The 20,083-nt window shown below is 39.5% G+C and overlaps 1 protein-coding gene across 2 annotated transcripts in view; it reads right to left on the bottom strand.

The window, feature by feature from the left end:
• Positions 1-20,083, bottom strand: part of CHCHD3 (coiled-coil-helix-coiled-coil-helix domain containing 3) — a 173,082-nt gene that overhangs the window by 133,306 nt on the left and 19,693 nt on the right. For both annotated transcript variants that reach the window (XM_064442347.1, XM_064442356.1), the window contains exon 3: positions 9,609-9,693. In XM_064442347.1, coding sequence (XP_064298417.1) covers positions 9,609-9,693 — 85 coding nt within the window. The remainder of the gene's footprint in view (positions 1-9,608; positions 9,694-20,083) is intronic.

The raw sequence follows: 20,083 nt of genomic DNA, 5'->3' as shown, positions 1-20,083 counted from the left end.
CAAGAAGGGCCTTGAGGGGCTGGAGCGTGTCCAGAGAAGGGCAGCGGGGCTGGGGCAGGGTCTGGAGCACAAGTGTGCTGGGGGGCGGCTGAGGGGGCTGAGGGGGTTTAGCCTGGAGAAGGGGAGGCTGAGGGGAGCCCTTCTTGCTCTCTGCAGCTGCCTGAGAGGGGCTGGAGTGAGGGGGGGGTCGGTCTCTGCTCCCAAGTCACCAGTGATGGGACGAGTGGGAACGGCCTCAGGCTGCGTCAGGGGAGGTTTAGGTTGGAGATGAGGGAAAATGCCTTCCCTGCCAGAGGGGTCAGGCCCTGGCACAGGCTGCCCAGAGAGGTGGGGAGTCACCATCTCTGGGGAGGTTCAAGAGACATGTAGATGTGGCACCTGGGGACATGGTTTAGGAGATATGGTAGTGCTGAGTTGGCAGTTGGACTTGATGGTCTTAGAGGTCTTTTCCAACTTCAATAATTGCATGATTCTATGAACAAAGATAGAATAATTATCCACAGGCTACATAAATATGACAATGGAGCTTTACTTCAAACGTATGCCTTGTCACAGCAGAGTATCTAACTTTTGACCCCCCAGGGAATGACAACGGCAATAAAGAAGTTTCCCTCTGAAAGCAGACTTTTTAAATTATATTTTTAAGCAGTGGTTGAGTCTCTCTGCAATACTTAGGTCATAGGAACCTTATCAGGGAAAGGACGACCAGAGGAGGCAAGCTTTGGTGCAAGTCTGCTGCACCAATTCTTGCATTCTGAAATGTGATAATCAATCAGGTAATATCTTCAGCTGTTTTGTAAAAGAAATTGTATGGTCCCTCATGCCAGAAGATATTAAACTCTCATTCTTGACCTATCAGAAGTCAAAATTATTATAATTACTTTTGCTGCTTCATGGAAGTTTTTCCAGTTTTCCATCCTACCGTCAGCAGCAGAGAAGATCTGTTTTTCCTGACTGTTTTCAAACTTAATCTAAACACTATGAAGAGGTCCCTATGGCAGACTAGATTACAACTGTTTTCAAACAAAGTAGCTTTTTGTCTCCCGTGACAAGAACACTGCAAGAAAAAGCCAGTCTTCCAATTTAACATTGCTAATTACCTGGGAAAATATAATCGTTTAAGAAAAGTAATCTACTTCAAAAAGGTTTTCACCACATTTAGTGCACTACCCACATGAACTGAAGATACATTAATATGCTTTTCATAAGTTCACCTCAGTAAAATACAGAATGAATATTGTAAATAAATAATTTTACTTTTTCCTTATATTCTCCACACCTACTCCAGTAAACTAGAATAAACATGTTATTAAAACAGAAATCAATAGTAAGCTTTGAAATATACAGTAGCACGAAAAGGTCAAGCCCCAGTATTGATTTTAATATAACATTTTTGGTGTGTAGTTTCCCAAAGGGTTCTTCTCTAATATTGTTCCTCATTCTTCTTTCGCTTTACATTTTTGCTGGTGAATTTGTCGTTCTCTTCTGCAAAAGCTGCCTACTCCAAGAAGTTTACTAAGAGTTTGTCATATATGCAATGTAATGCTGAGACATGACAAAACAAGGTCGGGGGGAAGCACTCAGACACATCAGAGCATCAATTAAACCATAAAGTGAACTCAGTTATATAGGGACCCTCCCCCAAGCACAACAGCAGCAACAACAACAACAACAAATATAAAGAAGCTAATGGCTGCAACTTAATAACCTACCACTGAGAGCCACCTTCCTGCACCAGCGTGTACATATTTTTAAAAGCTGATTTAGAGTTTAGAAAGATTTTCTTTAAACAGATGAGGATGTTTAGAAATACAGAGGTTGCAATAAGTTATCCAGCTAATGACAGATAAAATGCCACACCATATGGAGCCCAGCTAGCCAAGTAGAACAGACGCAAGCAATTCATTACCAGGGAATGTTTGAAAATCTATCATCTATATTACTCAAGAAAAGCATTTTTCATGTGGCTTTCAAGACAAAAGTTACCAAAGCCATCACAGGAGACTAGACAGTCAAAAAATAGCAAAACCTAAGAGATTACAAAAGCCATCATGGAATCACAGAATGGTTTGGGTTGGAAGGGACCTTAAAGATCACCTAGTGCAACCCCCTGCAATAAGCAGGGACACCTTCCACTAGACCAGGTTGCTCAAAGCCCCGTCCAACCTGGCCTTGAGAACTTCTAGGGATGGGGCATCCACAGCTTCTCTGGGCAACGTGGGCCAGGGCCTCACCACCCTCACTGTAAAACATTTCTTCCCTATCCAATCTAAACCTTCCCCCTCTCAGTTTAAAATCACTGCCCTGGTGAAAAGTCTCTCTCCATCTTTCTTATAAGCACCCGTTATATATCGAAAGGCCTCAAGGTCTCCCCACAACCTTCTCTCTCCAGGCTGAACAACCCCAGCTCTCTCAGCCTGTCCTCATAGAAGAGGTGCTCCAGCCCTCACATCATTTTTGTGGCCTGCTCCAGACCCGCTCCAACACATCCATGTCTTCTTTGTTCTGCTAATTGGCTTTTTGGTGACAATATTGGAAAATAAGCAGAGGCAAATACAGGGAAGAAACAACTGGGATCACAACCAGCAACCACTAGAGGACCCAGAAAGGTGGACAAGGACTGAATAACACTACAGAAGAAAAATGCAGGCTTGTACCTGTAGTACAAGGTAGTTAGGAGACACTGAAACACTCCTGAGGCTGCAGACAATAGTTCTCCTCTGGATCTGCTGGTTAAAATCATTAATCTCCAAATACCCACCATTTCCCACCCACTCACCAGTTATCACCCACTGACTTCCCTTCACAAGAGATCCTGGGAATATGACCCATTCAGCTTCAGATGAAGTCACCTGGAGAAGTTCAGGTGTGTTCCTCAAACCACATCCATGATCTTAATTTAAACAGAATTAATCCTGCAGGGTTGAGACTGTCTAAATAGATGTTTTTAAATAGATTTAATATACACTGTGTAACTTCTACATACATCAGATCCTTTTTAATGAGATTTTGAGCAACAGTTGCACAATGCTTAGTGCTAGTCCCGATAATTCATTACATTTGTCACGCCTTAAACAATTTCAGAGCAGACCTAGCAATGGAGTTATTGAAGGGCCAACAAACCAAACAAAAGGTTACTTTTAAACCTTTCCCTGCCCTAAAATTCCTACTTACAGTAGTACTTTTCCCCTAAGAAACAAATGCTAGAATCACCGGAGATATGATATAGGAGAATCCAAGTACAACTAAGCATAGGGAAAACAATCATTTGGGTCTCTTGGGACAGTCATCCATCAGTAAACTGCACAGGGACATATACTTGGCATGCTAAGAAAATTATATGCATGTATATATTGAAACCTTGAACAAAATAAGCTTTCTGCAATATTGAAAGGGCTCTCATGCACAGCCTTTTGCAAAAACAACTCATTCGACATATAATTAATATTTGCCATGTGCCAAATCATATTTAAAAAATGGAAGTTAGGAAACACTTGCCAAGCAAAAGAGACTGAAAACCCACAAATATAATTAGCATAAGCTAAATGATTAGTAAAATAAATAAGTCTGAAATGTCCCTGATTTTCAGGGGGAAGGGGGGAGAAAGGTAAGTAATCATTCATGAATGTTCAGTTTCTATGGGAAATCACATCCTTCACTTGCCTCTGAAGTATTGCTTTGTGTGTATTTTAGTGAAGGAATCCAGCAGTCTGACGAGGTTGACAGTAGCTAAAGTTTTATCAATATGCTGATGAAAGAAGTTTACTTTTGCTTTTTCAAAATACCTTTTCTTCTGCATATGCTGTTCATAATGCAAACTCTTTATAAACCAAAAATTTATTGAACACCATCAGTACAGTATCGTGGACTCCAACAAATTAATAGTTTCATATTCATATGAAATGAATATGAATGTGAATATTCATATTCATATTCATGTTCATATTCAAGAACAAAGTTAGCCTATGTAGTAGATAAAATTCCATTCAGTTTAGAAGTTAAAGATGGGAGAAGGAAGATCACCTAATTCCCAATGCCTCTTCTCCAGAGACATAACGTTAAAATTTTTTACTCATTGACTTCTTGGGAAATTAGGAAAAATGCTAAATATTTCCTGAGCATGTCCAGAATAAGCAGAGAAAAGGTAAAAGTTATTACTACATATTTAGATACAGAAAACCGGTTTAAGAGGGACAGTACAACAGTTCCAGTACCGTGTTCTGGCAGTAAGAGGCAAACTAGAGCAAGCCAGACACTGAGGCACAACAATCAGAAGTGGAAAAATTTCAGATGCATCTTGCTGACCAGAAGCAGCTTCTCATCACCCAAGTTCATGAGCCATCGCACCACCTGGTACAGCACCGGGCCACCTCTGTGCTGTCAGAAGGAATGCTTCCAATTACCTCAATAGGAACAGCTATTTCAGACTCTCATCACCAACATCAACAAAATGATTAAAATAAGAGAGTTCAACTGCTGTGACAAGACACAGTGTCATGATCTACATCTGCAAGACTACACCTCAGGAGGAAATCCAAACAGCTAAAGGATTCAGAAGTTTCACTGTCATATTTTGCATCATCTCATGTCACAGCAAATAACTAGTTTCACAAACTCTCCATCTCTTTCTATTATGACACTGGAAATGGAGTTAAGAACTTTGTGAAAAAAAAGACACTGCATCAACAATTATCATGTATTACCTGTCACTACTGTCAAATTCACGTTCTTGTGCCTTTTCTCTCATTTTTAAGGGTCTCTTCTTACAGAGTTGTGTAACAGCATTTTTGGCACACGTTTACTTGGGGCAGAAGCCTGCTTCTTTAGTAGGTCTGAAGGGACCACACATACCAGAGGCAGTAACAAAAAATCACACCCAGAAAGCCTTTTAAAAGATGCCCAAAGCAGTGACGTGTGGTTTGCTGAACCATTCAGGTACTAACCTACACCTCACTTTCAGTAAATACGAAACCTTATAATGAGTGGAGTCTCTCTGTAACACTGTAAGAATGGGGAATATTTGTGGGAGGTACTGACATGAAGTGGAAACAGACTGTAGAAATGCAAAAGCTATATTTTTCTCTGGGGGGAAAAACCACATTCCTCTTTCCTCTTACTTCTGCTCAGAACACAAAGAAGCTCCCCAGTATTATCAACTGTAAAAATAATAGTATTATTGCTACCCATGCTATAACACCAACAGCGTTACAACCTGTATGTTACCTTGAGTATTATCATAGAGTTGTAGCTCTGACACATTAACTGGTCTCATCTCCCAACACAGTCACTGCAATTTCTGTTGCAATCAAATAATAATCAATTAAACTTTTCTAAATGAAAATACTTTTAAGAGGAAACATTTCAGATATTCAAGAACCAAAGTGAGAAACAACAGTTGGGCTGAGTAAAGGAACAAATAAACTAGAATCAACTTTGGCTCTTCAGTGGGGTTTGTGGTCAATGTGTCTTCGTTATGAAACGCAAGACAGAGTGAACACATTCCTCTTTTCCACAATTGACCAGAAAGAATCCCTACACCGGTCAGCTAAGAGGTCCAGCCTACTCAAATAACCCGTCTCCAACACTAGCCAGCAGATGCATGAGAAAATATAAGACATGAGACAAGCAGACATCCTTCACGTACAACTCTGCTCATTTCTGAGAGAATAAACCTTGCTTCCACCTAAGATGAAGGAAAGGAAAAAAAGGCTTCTATACACAGCAACTGCATTCAGCCAGTCTATCTGATTAAGTAGGTACATTCTCAGTGGACAAGCAGCTGAAAGGCACCTTTATTGAAGCACTTCCAGGAATGTTCATCCATCAGTTGGACTGCAAAAGCAGCGGGATGAGGCAGTGTCCTGGCCCAGGACAGGCAAAGGCGGGAAATTCAGCCACTGGTAATGCTCAAATCTCCATCGACGGACTAGACGCCACACAGGTTCTCATGACAGTAGCTATAAACCTTCATATCAACTTGCAATGCTTCCACAACCTCCATATGGACTTTCAAATTCTGGGGGAAGAAAACCCTGTAAAGGTTCATCATTATTTGTTGGGAAATTTAAGTTCCCAAGGAGCCTCCTGATTTTCATCCTACTCTCATATAGTCAAAAGTTTACGCAAGCTACATATCCTCAGCCAAGAAACATATAGGTTTGTAACCATACGCGAAGCAGCATACAGAAATAATCTGAAAGACCAATGGCCATACCATTTTGGACACATGGTCTGAAGTAGTGACTTAGACCCAGCTTTATGTATAACTGTTCAAAGTCCCTTTAAACAAAAGCTGGGTAATCCATGTATTGTGAGTGCACTGACAGCATTAAAATACAATTTGAAGAGTCAGCCTTTAGCTCCAATCCCAGAAATAAGCACAGAACTTAACTTTATGTAGTAAGAGTAGCCCATCAGTACTGTGTAGGTATATGTGAATAAATAAATTATATAGCAAGTTAAAGTTTTCTTCAGTCTGAAATGAGTAAAATACTTCTCACAATCAGATCAAAATGTGGTCATACACTGCATCCAGAAGTAGTACTGAAATTAGCTATTAGACAGTTGGAATCAGACACCACAGAGAGTTGCAAGTTTCAGATATTTATATGTTTAAATGTTGTTTCACTTAAAGATTGGAAAAAGCTACATTTTTGAGAACGGAATTAAAATGTACTCATGCAAAATATACCAACTCTGGTAAAAAAAATCATCTCATAAAATGAAGGCAAAAATAAAAGATCTTTAATGTTGTGTCATACACCCTCGGCATGTCTTAAAAGACAGTCAAAGAAAAGTAGTGGGTTATCAAATTAAATTGTTAATGGATTAGAAGCATTAGTGGTTTTTAATACTACGATATCAGTCAGATTCACCAATGACGGGCTTATGTCCCTATCATGCCATACCTCTTCAAAATAAAAATAATAAAAAAATAAAAATAAAAAAAAAAGAGTAGAAGTCCAGCACTTTGACTTGTTTTTCCTAGATGAAAGCTGCAAATCTTATGTTCAGAGAGTCAGGCCTCATTGTACTCATTTCCCCACCAAAGGGCCAACGTCGGCTCGTTGCTACTCAGAGACATGAGACGCCAACACGCCTCAGTCCAACCGGCCACGCGCAGTTCCAGTGCCTTTGTACACTGCATCCCTCCATATAAATTGTGAAACCTGCACTACACTGCGTTCTTTCTTGTGCAACTATTGACATACAAATACTATCAGCTCTTCTCTGCTAACAGTTTCCTTCCGTTACATGTTTTAAGCACAGACGAGCTGGGAACTCAGGCTTTGTTCTGTTTTCCAACACTGCATCGAAGTGTTTGTATGTTTATTATAAATAACTACAGCTGAGAGAATCTTTTCCTTTTCCTCTTTATATTACCTAGAACACTCTGCACTGGGCAACCACGCAAGACGCAAAACACCTTCTCTGAACAACGTGTATCTGGCTCTTAAGTAGGTACTTCACAACTGAAGTCCAGTAATGATGAAAATTTATATCGACTCCGTAAGTGCACGAGCGTCCAGACGACTGGCACAGCAGGTTGCACAGAAGATGGTATTTCTTCCACCTGGAAGTACGTATCCTGACTTGAGAAAGAAGATTGCACAAACATTTCTCATGCCCCTGTATTGTGAAGAGATTTCTTTCTCTACTAGAATGAAAGAGAAGGGGTAGGTATGCTGAACCTGAACAACAGAAATCTGTTCTTAAAGCGATCGACAGAGCTGCATTCGCTTCCGTCTCAGAAGAGAATGAGATGAGAATGAGATTCTTATGAGAAGAATAAAATCCGGAGGAGAACAGCTCCACGTTTGCTACAGCATTTCTTGAATGCTTTTAAAACACAAACCTCAACCAGAATTCAGCCCATGAAGACCTCAAGTAATAGCTAAGTAAACATTTCCATCTTTTAAAGTTGTTTGATCATGAAAAGAGCTTCTATAATTTGGTTAAAATATATTTTTTATACTGGGTGAAAACTATAATAAGAAATCCTTGCTTATTGCTAAAAAAAAAATATTCAAAACTAGAAAAGGATTAAAGCTCCTAACTATACTTGATATTTATAATTTTATTCTTTATATTTTTATTTTTTACAGCTGACATTTCAAAAGCACAGATTCTTCAACCTAAATTTTAAGACAACAAAAAGATTTTACAGGATCTTTTAACATGCAATATCTTCCTCACTAATCCTTCACCAAATAAAGGGAAGACTGCCAGGATTGCTCCCTACAAAATATAAAATCAGGTATACAACAAGCCAATCTGCTCCCTAACTTTCACAGATCAATGCACAACCCATGAAAACTAAATTATGGAATACTTAATGAAAATTACTGAAAAGCGTCAAATTACAAAATACTGAAGCTGCAAAACAGATATTTCCATACCGTAATCACATTTAGCTGAGCTCGTGAGCAGTCAACGTTAAGCTCAGATGTTACACAAGTCTTCCTGTCAAAGCCCAGTTCAAAAGAGGAGTGATTTCACTGTACCATATCGATCTCCTTTATTACTGATTCAGGAAAAAAAAGGCCTGATTTTTTTTTTTCCTGGGGCATTTATATAGTCCTATCTAATTATATACTCCATCAACTTAACTCAATTAAATAATAATATAATGATGTGTAGGAAAAAACTGATACATACGCAGGCAGTTTAAGTAGTACTAATTACGTTCTAATTTTTTTAATTCATCATAATGAGCCTTTCTTCCCATTCCCAGAACGGAGGACGTGTAGGTTAATATGTACCTTCAGTGCATCATATTATCTATTTAGAAAAATCACTGAAAGAAAGTACAAGTTAACACCCAAGTCCACCGAGTTCACCATACAGCCAAACTCGATTTCAGACTCAAACAGGAAATGTTTTAATTGCTAGTAATCCCACAGCACCACACTAAACATTGCAGAGGATATTTTAAAAACGCTGCACCTAAAGTCTGCCAGTGCATTCTGTACGAGTCTACCCCGTCTTTCACAGTAACTACAAACTCTGCAAAAAAAGAAAAGAACATGCATAAGAAAGTAACGTTTCACTACACAGGAAGGATATCAAAAGGGTTTTCTACTAGTAAACTGTTTTAATGCACTACTTTGTACCTCAAAGCACTATGCTGTGCTACTAAAGCAGTTCTAAACACACCGCAGCTCACAGAAATACCTAGAATTCACAGAAATACCAAGAATTACCATTTCTGCTGCTGTTAAAATTTACCTTTTGATCAAACAGAGGGATTATAAGTAACCCGCCTCTGCATCACTCTCAAGCTATTTCTGTCTCTGCGCCGCAAAGTGAATATTTGGACTCGGGAGAAATCAACAAAGACTGAGCTTAGAAGACCACAAAAGAGAGTCAGGCTTATGAGGTCAAAAGGGATTTAGATCAACATTTTACATCAACTCTTACAAGGAAACTGCAGTTAAGTTGTTGCTTTAACACGTATTTAATATCAAAACTTGCTATATCACCCAAAGGTCTTACCTACCGTTTTGTCTTGGGGCACAAAATTTAACTGTTTATAGTAGGTAGATGAATAACAGTAATAAAAGCATTAAGTACATGTTTGTTTTAAACATTGTTATCAACAAACCAACCTTCTCTTTTGAGCTTCAGAGTCTCTCCTGGCTCGTTCCAGTGCCAATTCTTCAGCTATTCTTTTCTTTAGTTCTTCATCATTAACTGCAATTAGAAGAAAATTAAATGAAATGTTAACAGAACACAACATATTCCCAATTACAGAAACAACTACATAATACAATGCTCTATTTTACTTTATTCTTTTGTAAAGCAGTTGGAGCGCTTTCTTGTGGCTTAACCACCTTTCGTATTTTAGCATACAACACTAGAGAGCTTTTTAAAATTATTCTTAAACAACTTTTCAGTTACTGGAATCTTTTGAAAATGGAAAAACATACAGTGTATGTTACATTAATCACATTTTTCTTAACAAATATGTCTTTATAAGGTAAAATTAGGGGGGAGGGGAATGGGACTGAAACCTACATAGTGAAGTCATAAAATGTGGCTTTTTATTCATATGGAACCAATGGAAACATCTTCCTGTGTAATGAATCAAGTATTTTCAGATGTATATTTTACCCCGCAGCGCATTTACAACATCCTAGATATCCACACTTCTAGTTTCTATTGTTACAAAAAGATTTTTGCCTCAAATTCCCCCAGTTTTGTTTGAATGAGCAGACGTGCAAGTAATATTTTCTTCATTTAGATTACATCAGATGAACTAGTGGAAAGTCTGGTTCAGAACTGAAAAATAAAAAAAACAATAGGGAAGCTACTTCTTCAAGTCTATGAATAAACTTCTCCACACACAGGTAGAAAAGTACGAGACACCTTAATCCTACAAGCCTGGAAGACAGCTGTAAGACTACCAAAATCCATTCAATAAGGTTTTGAAACACTAAACAGGTCCATCCCAAACCCTCTTTGACATTGAAGGGCTCAGTCATGCAAGCTACTACACTGATACTGTCCAATATTAATGATCTCTGCATCTACAGGCAACTGCGTACTTCTGAAAAACCTGAAGAATTTAAAATACCCAGATAACTAATAAGAAAGAATAATATTTTCCATTTGGGAAAATGTAGTAGCTTGATAAACAAAAGTTACACCAACTTCTGTAGCTGTTAATTTTGCATAAAATATTGATTTGTAGCAATCGAGAAGAGTGAGTTTTCCTATAGGTGGAAAAGGAAACAACTATAAAGTACAGCTGTAGAAAGAGATTAAAAATCAAGTAGTTATTTCCAGGTTTATTTCAGTATAAATACTTATCTAGACCTGTCTGTCTGGCATAAAGGTATACCTGCACTAGCTGAGCTGTTACAGGCATACAGATAATTCCCTTATTTATATGAAGCATCTGGCTCAAATTCCACCCTAGGGAACAACAGAGCTAAAAGACATGTAATCTCCCTCCAAAATGCCTACCACTTGAGCATAATAGAGATGTTAAATTCAAGAAGGTGATACAACCCCCTCATCCGCCCTCAGCGGTAACAAAAACACTTGCTTAGGTAGCTAAAAACCCGAGAACTACATTTTCAGGCAATATAAGACATGAAGGAATTGCAAGACAAGAAACAGCCTCCTTAGAGGTTGCATTTGTAGCAGGTATTTATGCACGGAAACAGCATTCAAAAACTATTAGTATAGTTGAACAGTGGTTCGCTGTAAGTTCTGTAGTGTATAAGCCTGTGAGATACAGGGACAGAGGGGGGAAAATCGGTCAGCCTCCTCTTTTACTGAAAGCTAATACTTACAGCATTTGCCCAGAAAGTGGAACATCTGGAATTTAGACCCTCGTAAGATGGAGAAGTTTGAGTCCACATATCCCATATACTTCAGTAAAGTGCTCTAATCACCAAGCTACCACCCAATTTAGGCAGATACAACTTCATTTTGCTTGGTTGGGGTTTTTGACACATTAAGCTAAAGAGAAAAGCATCTTAGAGGGTGTCTAGTGATTAGAAGACAAAACTGGGACAGGCTCCAATTCTAGTACCCACTTTGTGGAACCAGCTGTATGTCTTACATCAGGCAGCAATCAGATTCTAAAAAAAAAAAAAAGTAGAGACACACAAAGAAGCCAGCAACAAATAGCCATGTAGGTCAGTGACCTCGTCTCCAGGAGTTGCCTTTATCTGCAAATATTATCTAACATCATTAGCCCACCTTCCCATTAAGAGTTAATAGAGTCCAGTGCGCAATTCTTCTCATCCTAAAGTAGACTTGTAAAACAGTGAATTTTATGAATGGATGAGGCAGCTCCATCGACTATATAGGAGTCTTGGCCAACTAATTCAGTTATAAGCATCTTAAGTAAAGCAGAATGAATCGATATCCATCCTGCCAGATGCAGCAAATGCTCAGATGACAGAAACAGAGTTGCACTGGGGAAAAGTGCGGGACGCTTGTGATGGCATGTGAGACCCCAGCCTGAAAATGTATTAGCATACGTGAAAATTCAGAGGTAAATATGAATCTTGTAACAGATCACTATCCCAAACCCTGGATGAAAAAGCAAAACCCCATTTTATCAGGACTATCTCTGCTGACCACTGACACTGCTCCACTATTTCCTCCTCTGAGGCTACGCGAGGATACTCTCCGTTCCAGAAGATACCGAGCTGTTACATCACACCTGCACATTTCCAAACAAAGACCAGCTAATCACAGTGAACTGTATCACCAGAAGAGAAAAGTAGTTTAGGAAAATATCAGGCAATCACAAGGATCCTGCTTCTGCACTGCAGCACACATTAATCTCCCCTACACCTCAGTAAGCATCACAAGCCAAAATGAGAGCAGTTAAGGTTCTGCATTTGTACACTTAGAAATGATTAAGCTGTCATAAAAGAAAAGAATTTATTTCACATCACAGCTACCATACTCACAGGACAATCTGAAAACCCATGATCAAGTATTTCTTACTGCAGTTCTGCTCAACCCAGATACCTCAATATTTCATGTCCTTTTAATACTGCACCTGAGAATACACAAAACGTTGCATAAGTATATTGTTCACCAGCACCTACATCGTTAAGTTTTTCGTTCTGGTGTGCAAAAATGGGTACAAGAGCTCTTAACAGATCATAGAAAGGGTTTTTAAGTTGTAATGAGAAAAGATTCAGACATCCACCAATAAAGACATTTGACCTTAACAATCAATTAGGTTACCCATCGATCAGCCAAATACTAATAGGGATTAAAAGTGGAGCTATAGATCATTCAATAGAATTATTGTAAGATATAAGTGGGTAGCTCCCAAATGGGAACTTTATGATGTTTCAGTAAAAAAAAAAAAAAAAAAAATTCTCAGTTCTACATGTAGGAAGGATTTATTCTAAGGGAAGAAGCATTTAAAGAGAGAAAAGTTAATGTATTAGAGGATCAGAAAAAAAAAAAGGAACTATTTCTAGATAAAAGCAATAACATTTCTCTCTGATGGCAATCTCTGCTGAGACTATAAGGCATTAAAAACAGACAGCTGACCATTAAACTACCAGAGAATACTGGAACCTGGTGGGTGCAAGGCTGCTAAAATAAGCATGATCTGGAGACAATAAGTATGCAGCAGTTGCCAAAAATTATGTAGCCATTTCCACCACCACCTGTTTTAGCACTTTAAGTTCTTCAGGATACTGAAATCAGTGTCAACTTTGTAGTAAGTGCATCCCGGAGCAGACAAATTTGGAAGAATTTCAGGCAAGTACATTTAGGAAGGTCACACTTGCATCCCAGTGCTTTCTTATGCTCCTACAAGAGCGTAAAATGAATGCAGCTCCACCATTTCCCACGTCTGAATGTGCTAATGCACAGCTCACATCACAAGACAATTTAGATAGATGGTCAGTAATGGGAACTATACTCAAAAAGCCATAGTGCTACAGCCAGAAATAACTCTTCTCTGTCCTCTTAGCATGTGAAGGGTGGATGCTGATAGGTGTCTGATAAGCAGTATTCTCTTCAGGATAATGGAAATGGAGTGCCACCAGCTGCATTGCCAATGGGCTCATTACCATGCTCAGATCTAGCAGCAGGTTGCACAAGGCTTAAAAGAGTGACCAGACTGTGACACGTCACAACGCCGCAGACACAGAAAACCAGTATATGATGAAAACCACAAAGCTCTTGCCTGCATCTCGGCAGACCAAGCAGCGACTGTCAACAGACAAGGACATTTTGGCCTTTTAGATGGCCCCCGGGATGCAGTAACCCGACATCTCTTATTTGTCCACCTACTCTTTTGGAAAAGTTTGAAAGACAAGGTCATTTATGCCTGATATTATAGAGCCAGCATACACACACACGAAGGTAAATTCAACTTCTTTCACATTTAAAACAAAGCTTTAAGAGCATGGAAGAAAGAGGACAAGACAGTCAAAGATTAGATCTGAAGAAACTATTAATCACGTCCAATGCATACCTTTTGGCCAAAGCCTGTGACTGTGCCCAGCTTCCAGAAGACAGGCAACTTCCAGAATAAAAGTTACAGCACAAGTTTTCTACCAAATTGTTCTAGTTGGCGTTATGCCTTCGGACAGATGTGTGGAGTGAAAGGGTGTCGAAGGGCGTGAGAGTACCTCTCACCAGGACATCGGTTTATGTTGAAAAGGATGCAGAGCAGGCTGGCAGTTATGGAAGCATATGAGCATTATCTCCATTGCCATGCTTCAACACTTTTCTGTTCGGCTTTTTCCAGGAAAGGAAGACACCGAGACTCCTGTCCATCCAACACCCTTTGGCAAACTGGAAGGAGGCTTATTCTGCTACCTTCCTGCAAGGCCACAGAACCTATGAAAATACTTTTTGGGAGCCACTTGTAGAGATACGATATTGTTTTCTGTAGTCCAGGTAAAGGCTAACCTGATTGCACACTCTTATCATTCAATTGTTTTGGGGTTTGGGGGTTTTGTTTGGGTTTTTGTTTTGGGTTGGGTTTTTTAATCAAAGCTATTTGCTTAACCCTTAAAATGGATTCTTCACTTGTGCTTCAAAAGTAAAGGAGTAAGGAAGCATATACCTGATATGCTTCCCAGGGTCCAAAACGCTTTGAACAATTACAGGAACAGCTGATGAGGACAGAGGAGCTAAGGGTACTGAAGAGCTTACACACCTACCAACAGTTACTGAGGTTTCAGATATATAATATGCACTTCATCTTGGAACTTCAAAGGCCATCCACTAGCAGTATCAGAGCAAAGCCAAGAGCATCACATGTCGACAGCAATTCTTGAGAAGCGATCAGCAATTTTATCTTTTAGGTCTACTCTAGGTTGGTGCATAAGGGTACATACAACTCCTCTGCCATTGCTAGTCACAAGATCTAAATCCATACCTGTCCCTTCTCACTCTAAAGCAGTTGCTTCATAGAAAAAACATTCAGCGTAGTACTAAAAATAGAGCAAGAAGGTGGCACCCAAAGCTGCAGACTACACACCAGGTAATGCAGACACCAGCAGCCTCAAAAAGGTTAACCTGAGAAATCAGGAATACAATATGGACAAATTAAATCAAATAGCCTCTAGCCTGCAGAGCTGGGAATCTGCCCATTAGTCTTGCATTTGCAAAAAAAAAAAAAATCATTAATGGAAACAGCATTTATTATCAGGCACCTTAACTGAATCCTCTTGAAAGGGCAGGTGCATTAAGTTATTAATGAAGAGACACTTAGGCTTGATACAATCAAACATCTTTTAGAAAATACTTTAGCTAAATAATATTCAGAGAATGAATTTACCCAAAAAAAAAAGAAAGAAAAAACAAAACAGTCCCACTTCTTTTTGTTCAGCTTTGCTAATAAAAAGAAATAAAACCGTCACTGAACAGGATGTCCTTCGGAGAAGAACTTCTCAAAAGCCAAAACAGAACCATACAGATGTACGCCAGGTCTTATGATCACCTTCCTTAAAGAGACCAAAATCTGCTTCTACAAAATATACCTCCAAGGATGGAAATGGCACAGCCCCTCTGGGCAGTATGCTTCAGTGCTTGACTGGCCCGATGGCAATAAAGCTTCTCCTGACAGGTCAAAAGCGTTCTTGCTTCAACGTAAGCCTCTTGTTCCTCGCCTTCATGCCACGCACAACCACGAAGAGACTCGTTCTGCCTTCTCAATTACTTCCTTGCTGGAAGGATGCTTCCAAGCCTAACAAGTCCAGGTCCCTTAGCCCCTCCTTTCATGTTTCAGACCACCACTTCTTCACCCAAGGAGCTCTGCAATGCGTTCGGGGCTACGCCGGCTACTTCTGCCTTCAAATAAACAAGTCACAAGGAAGGACAACCCATGCCATTTAAATTAAGCGCACGGCTTGGGTGCAATCCAGAGGACCAACGCAGGGGTAAGAGACACAAAAGCAGAATGCACAATCTTCAAATTAGTGTCTGAATGCATCAACAAGACAGCAAATCTGTTAGTGCATATGAAGCCACATATGCGATTCACTTCATCTTTTACATCAGCACTCAGGAGAGGCTGTTAGGAAAGTATAGTTATAAAATGAGTGGTAAATTACCCTCATGGATTAGAAACAGGCTAAGACAAAACAGAGGACAGAAAGTGCTAGCAATAGGAAAGCTAAACAGAGGCTTTAAACTCTGCACATGAATAGTCTAAAAATCATTTTAATCAAGACTTTGTAAGACTGGAAAACTTTAAAAGGGAGAAAATAAGGCCAAGCAAGCTGAGCAGCACAATGCTATACAAATTCAGTTTTGAAAACTGAATGGTCACACACACTGGAAAGCATAATGTGATTTTATCTTGCATTTTGCTTGGTTTTTAAATCAACCATAATCACATGTAAGTCCCGAGTATCACACAAAGAAAATTTGTTTCACGACCAGCTGGGCGCAAGAGGGAAGAAGGTAGAAGGGAAAGAGAAGGTCCAACAAAAGTATAGAATATATAAAGAATGAGAAAGAATATGAAAACTAGATACAAGATGACGCACCTCCACTCTCCCTCAAGCATGGTGTTTTATCAGTCTTTCCACACAACAATTAAAGCCAAGATCTCAGCAAAGCTTATCCTATTTCAGTTCTGCCAAAATTTATAGGCTCAACACAATAATCACTTTGAAAAATTCTCCAAACTATTTTGTCCAATACCTTATGTTAACATTGTCTTTCTTTTAAGGCAAAGGGGAAACATCAGAACATTTAGGCTTTGAAACAAAGCACAGAAAAAATGAGAGGGGTTGTTGGCGTTTCTTTGGTTTGGTTTTGGGGGTTTTTTTGTCAGTTTTTCCATCAGAAGCACTGGTTTCTCACAGTTCTGCATTGCACATTTCTCTGCCCCCTCATATTAAGCCATGCTGATCTCTCTTGTCCCTGCGACATTGTCTTCGCTGAGCACTTCTCCAGCCTCCAAACTTCAGCTCTCTCTCCCATCTCCTGCCTTGGCGATACACAGCACAGGCTGTAGTTGCTTCTGCAGGACATGTGCCAATCTGCCAGACACAGAGTACACGTGGAGTGGTAAACCTTCGCCAAAACGGCCCAGGCAGCTGAAGACCTTCTCTCTATAAAGGCATTTGTCTTATTATCTCTTTTCTACCTAGCCCTTGATTTATCAAAACCCATAGAAATATCAGGGCCTTGAGTCTTTCAGCTCCCCCTTAGGGAGATTTGGCTGCAATCAATTAATACATTCAGAAGTTATCAGAAGGCAACTGATGAATGTGTGGCACTACCACACAACACTTTTCCTTTGGGAAAGCACACAGAAATAATGGCAAGAAAACCTGAAATGGCTCAACACAGAGAAGAGACATGTTATAGAATATAATGATGTAAAATAGGCAGCTCTGGATTTCTGTTCATAGAATCATAGAACTGTTTGGGTTGGAAGGGACTTTTAGAGGCCATCTCGTCAAATCCCCTGCCGTGAGCAGGGACATCTTCAACCAGACCAGGCTGCTCAGAGCCCCGTCCAGCCTGGCCTTGGATGTTTCCAGGGATGGGGCATCAACCACCTCTCGGGGCAACCTGGGCCAGTGTTTCACCACCCTCCCTGTAAAATTTTTTTTTTTCCTTATTTCCAGTCTAAACCTCCCCTCCTTTAGTTTAAAACCATCACCCCTTTTCCTGTCACAACAGGCCTTGCTAAAGAGGTTGCCCCATCTTTCCTACAGTCCCCCTTTAAGCACTGGAAGGCCGCAATAAGGTCTCCCCACAGCCTTCTCTTCCCCAGGCTGCACAACCTCAATCCCAGCTATGCATTCTTCCACCACACGCTGTTAAAAAGGCTCACAACAAAGCTGATGGGGCAACATTTAAAAGGTTGTGTTTTTTTAATATTTGAAGCACACAGCAGACAATATATTGTCTACTCCTTTTGCTGAGGGCAAAAGCAAGTAAAAATCAAGACAGGGGAGGGAGGAACACTAAAGAACACCAAGAGGCTACGTAATACATAAAGAGGAGCTGAAGAACACTGCTTTGAGGTACGTACCAACCACTGCCAGAAACAGGAGACTTCTCTTTTGCTAGAAAAACTATTTCACACTTACTGCAGAATTTCTTGCGTTCACCTCTGTAGCATCTGGTATTGACAAGAGAGCATCAGGGCATTCAAACCATTGATCTAAGCCAACAAGGCAGTTCTCATGTCCCTGTGCACATTAAGTATGAACATTAACCAGCTCACTTGGGACAACGTACCTTAGGGCTGTCTTCAAACCCATCATCTGTCTCAGTAGCTGGCAGGGCAACTGCAGCTTTGTAGACATTAAAGTTAATGAAGATGTCACAAGGAAAATTCCTAACTGCACATTAACAGTCATAAATATTGAACCAGAAGTCATACATTGGCAACCTGGTACCTTCACAACGTCAAGCTGTGGGCTTATAAACACAATATGGGTCTTCCATAATTAAATTGGAATGTGGGTGGGAGAAGTGTTTTAAGATGCATAATACACAACTATTACAATTTGCAAACACCCTCAATTTATTCTTTCTACTAAATAAATGCTCCAGTTTGGTCCACATTTAAATTCATAGAGTCACAGAACAGTTTGGGTTGGAAGGGACCTTTAAAGGTCATCTAGTCCAACCCCCCTGGACTTCCATACATCACACAAAAAACATCAATATCAACAGTAGCCATTTAAGTTGAACAGCAGAGAAAAGACCAAATATCAAATCCATTAAGCTTAATTTAGAAAGAGTAGCCAACTATGTAAGTGACAGGCACACAAATAGCATACAATAATTTCCACTCGACCAGGAAAAAAAGAGTATATACTTTATTTCTCATTCAGTTAAACAACATTGTTACTTTTCCTGACATTCTCAAAGTTGTCTAAAGCAGCTAACCGTGGAAACAAAATTTGTCTCACTCCTGAAACAGGTTATGTGAGGTCCAGGTGGAAGTGCACTGGTAAATCAATGCCAGACAGTCCATCTACGCCTACCCATGCTGCCCGTCATCTGTGCATACGTAAAAGCTTCAGCTCATCAGAGCTGTCAGTCGGGTAACTTATGAGCATAAAATTCGCTGGTAGAACTATATACTTTAGTTTGCTTTAGATATCAGCAACACTCTCAAGGAACTCTTATCCTGGACTCCTAAAAACATGAGTTTTTACGACAGCCATATATATATATATATATATTCATTGCATACTAAAGAAAATAGTAAGACTGCTAGTTTTGAACTCAAACTGTATGATTTCAATGTCGATTAAAGCTGTAGCAAATATATTTAGTGTGTCTAAATTAGGTGATAAGTCAATGACACCATTAAATATACTATTACTTCTTGAATTATTATTTTTGAAAGAGCCTGCATTTGCTGGCAACAGAATACGACTGGAAACAAGGAAGCGTTGTAATGGTTAGTACCTCAGTATTCCTGGCATACAACACTTCTTAATGGCTTTCAAACACTGTTAGACCTGGTCTTTAACCTTACAAATAGACCAAATTAGCCTCACACTCAGTGAAAAAAGTAATGAGCCTCCCCTTCATTCCACCAAGAAAAAACTCCAGAAATAAGTTATTTTCTTTAAAGACCAAAGTATCTGTTTCCCTCCCCACAACAAATGAATCCCTTGGAGACCCTCAGGAAGTTTACTGGTATATGCACAAGTGAAGCCTCAGAAACAAGCATCTATGTGTGCCCGAACAGTTGCTTTCACGAGGGACCTTACTGTACATTTCCCAAATTTCTTTATTATAAGCCATGGATGAGAGCACAGCCAACATTTAAATTGGGGGGAAAGCGGGGTGTTATTTAATTAATTATTCTTTTTAAAGACTAGCATTCTTAATAATAAACTATTTTCAGACTCATACAAATTGAACTACCACACACATATAGCAACCCTTCCATCTAAATTCAGAATTACAGGCACTTCCTACAATCACGGATTCAGTACAAACATACAGTGTGCTTCCAAGGACAGATATTTGTATTAACTGTTAAATATTGGTAACGCGGAGCAATACTTACACAAGCTCATGGGATAATTAAATACAAAAACAATGCAATTAAGTGTGCATAATTTGAGAATATTTAATATTTTAGTTTCCAAAT

This window comes from Phalacrocorax carbo, chromosome 1 (genome assembly GCF_963921805.1).
Source record: "Phalacrocorax carbo chromosome 1, bPhaCar2.1, whole genome shotgun sequence".
Taxonomy (NCBI): domain Eukaryota; kingdom Metazoa; phylum Chordata; class Aves; order Suliformes; family Phalacrocoracidae; genus Phalacrocorax; species Phalacrocorax carbo.
This window is presented reverse-complemented; position numbering and strand designations above follow the sequence as displayed.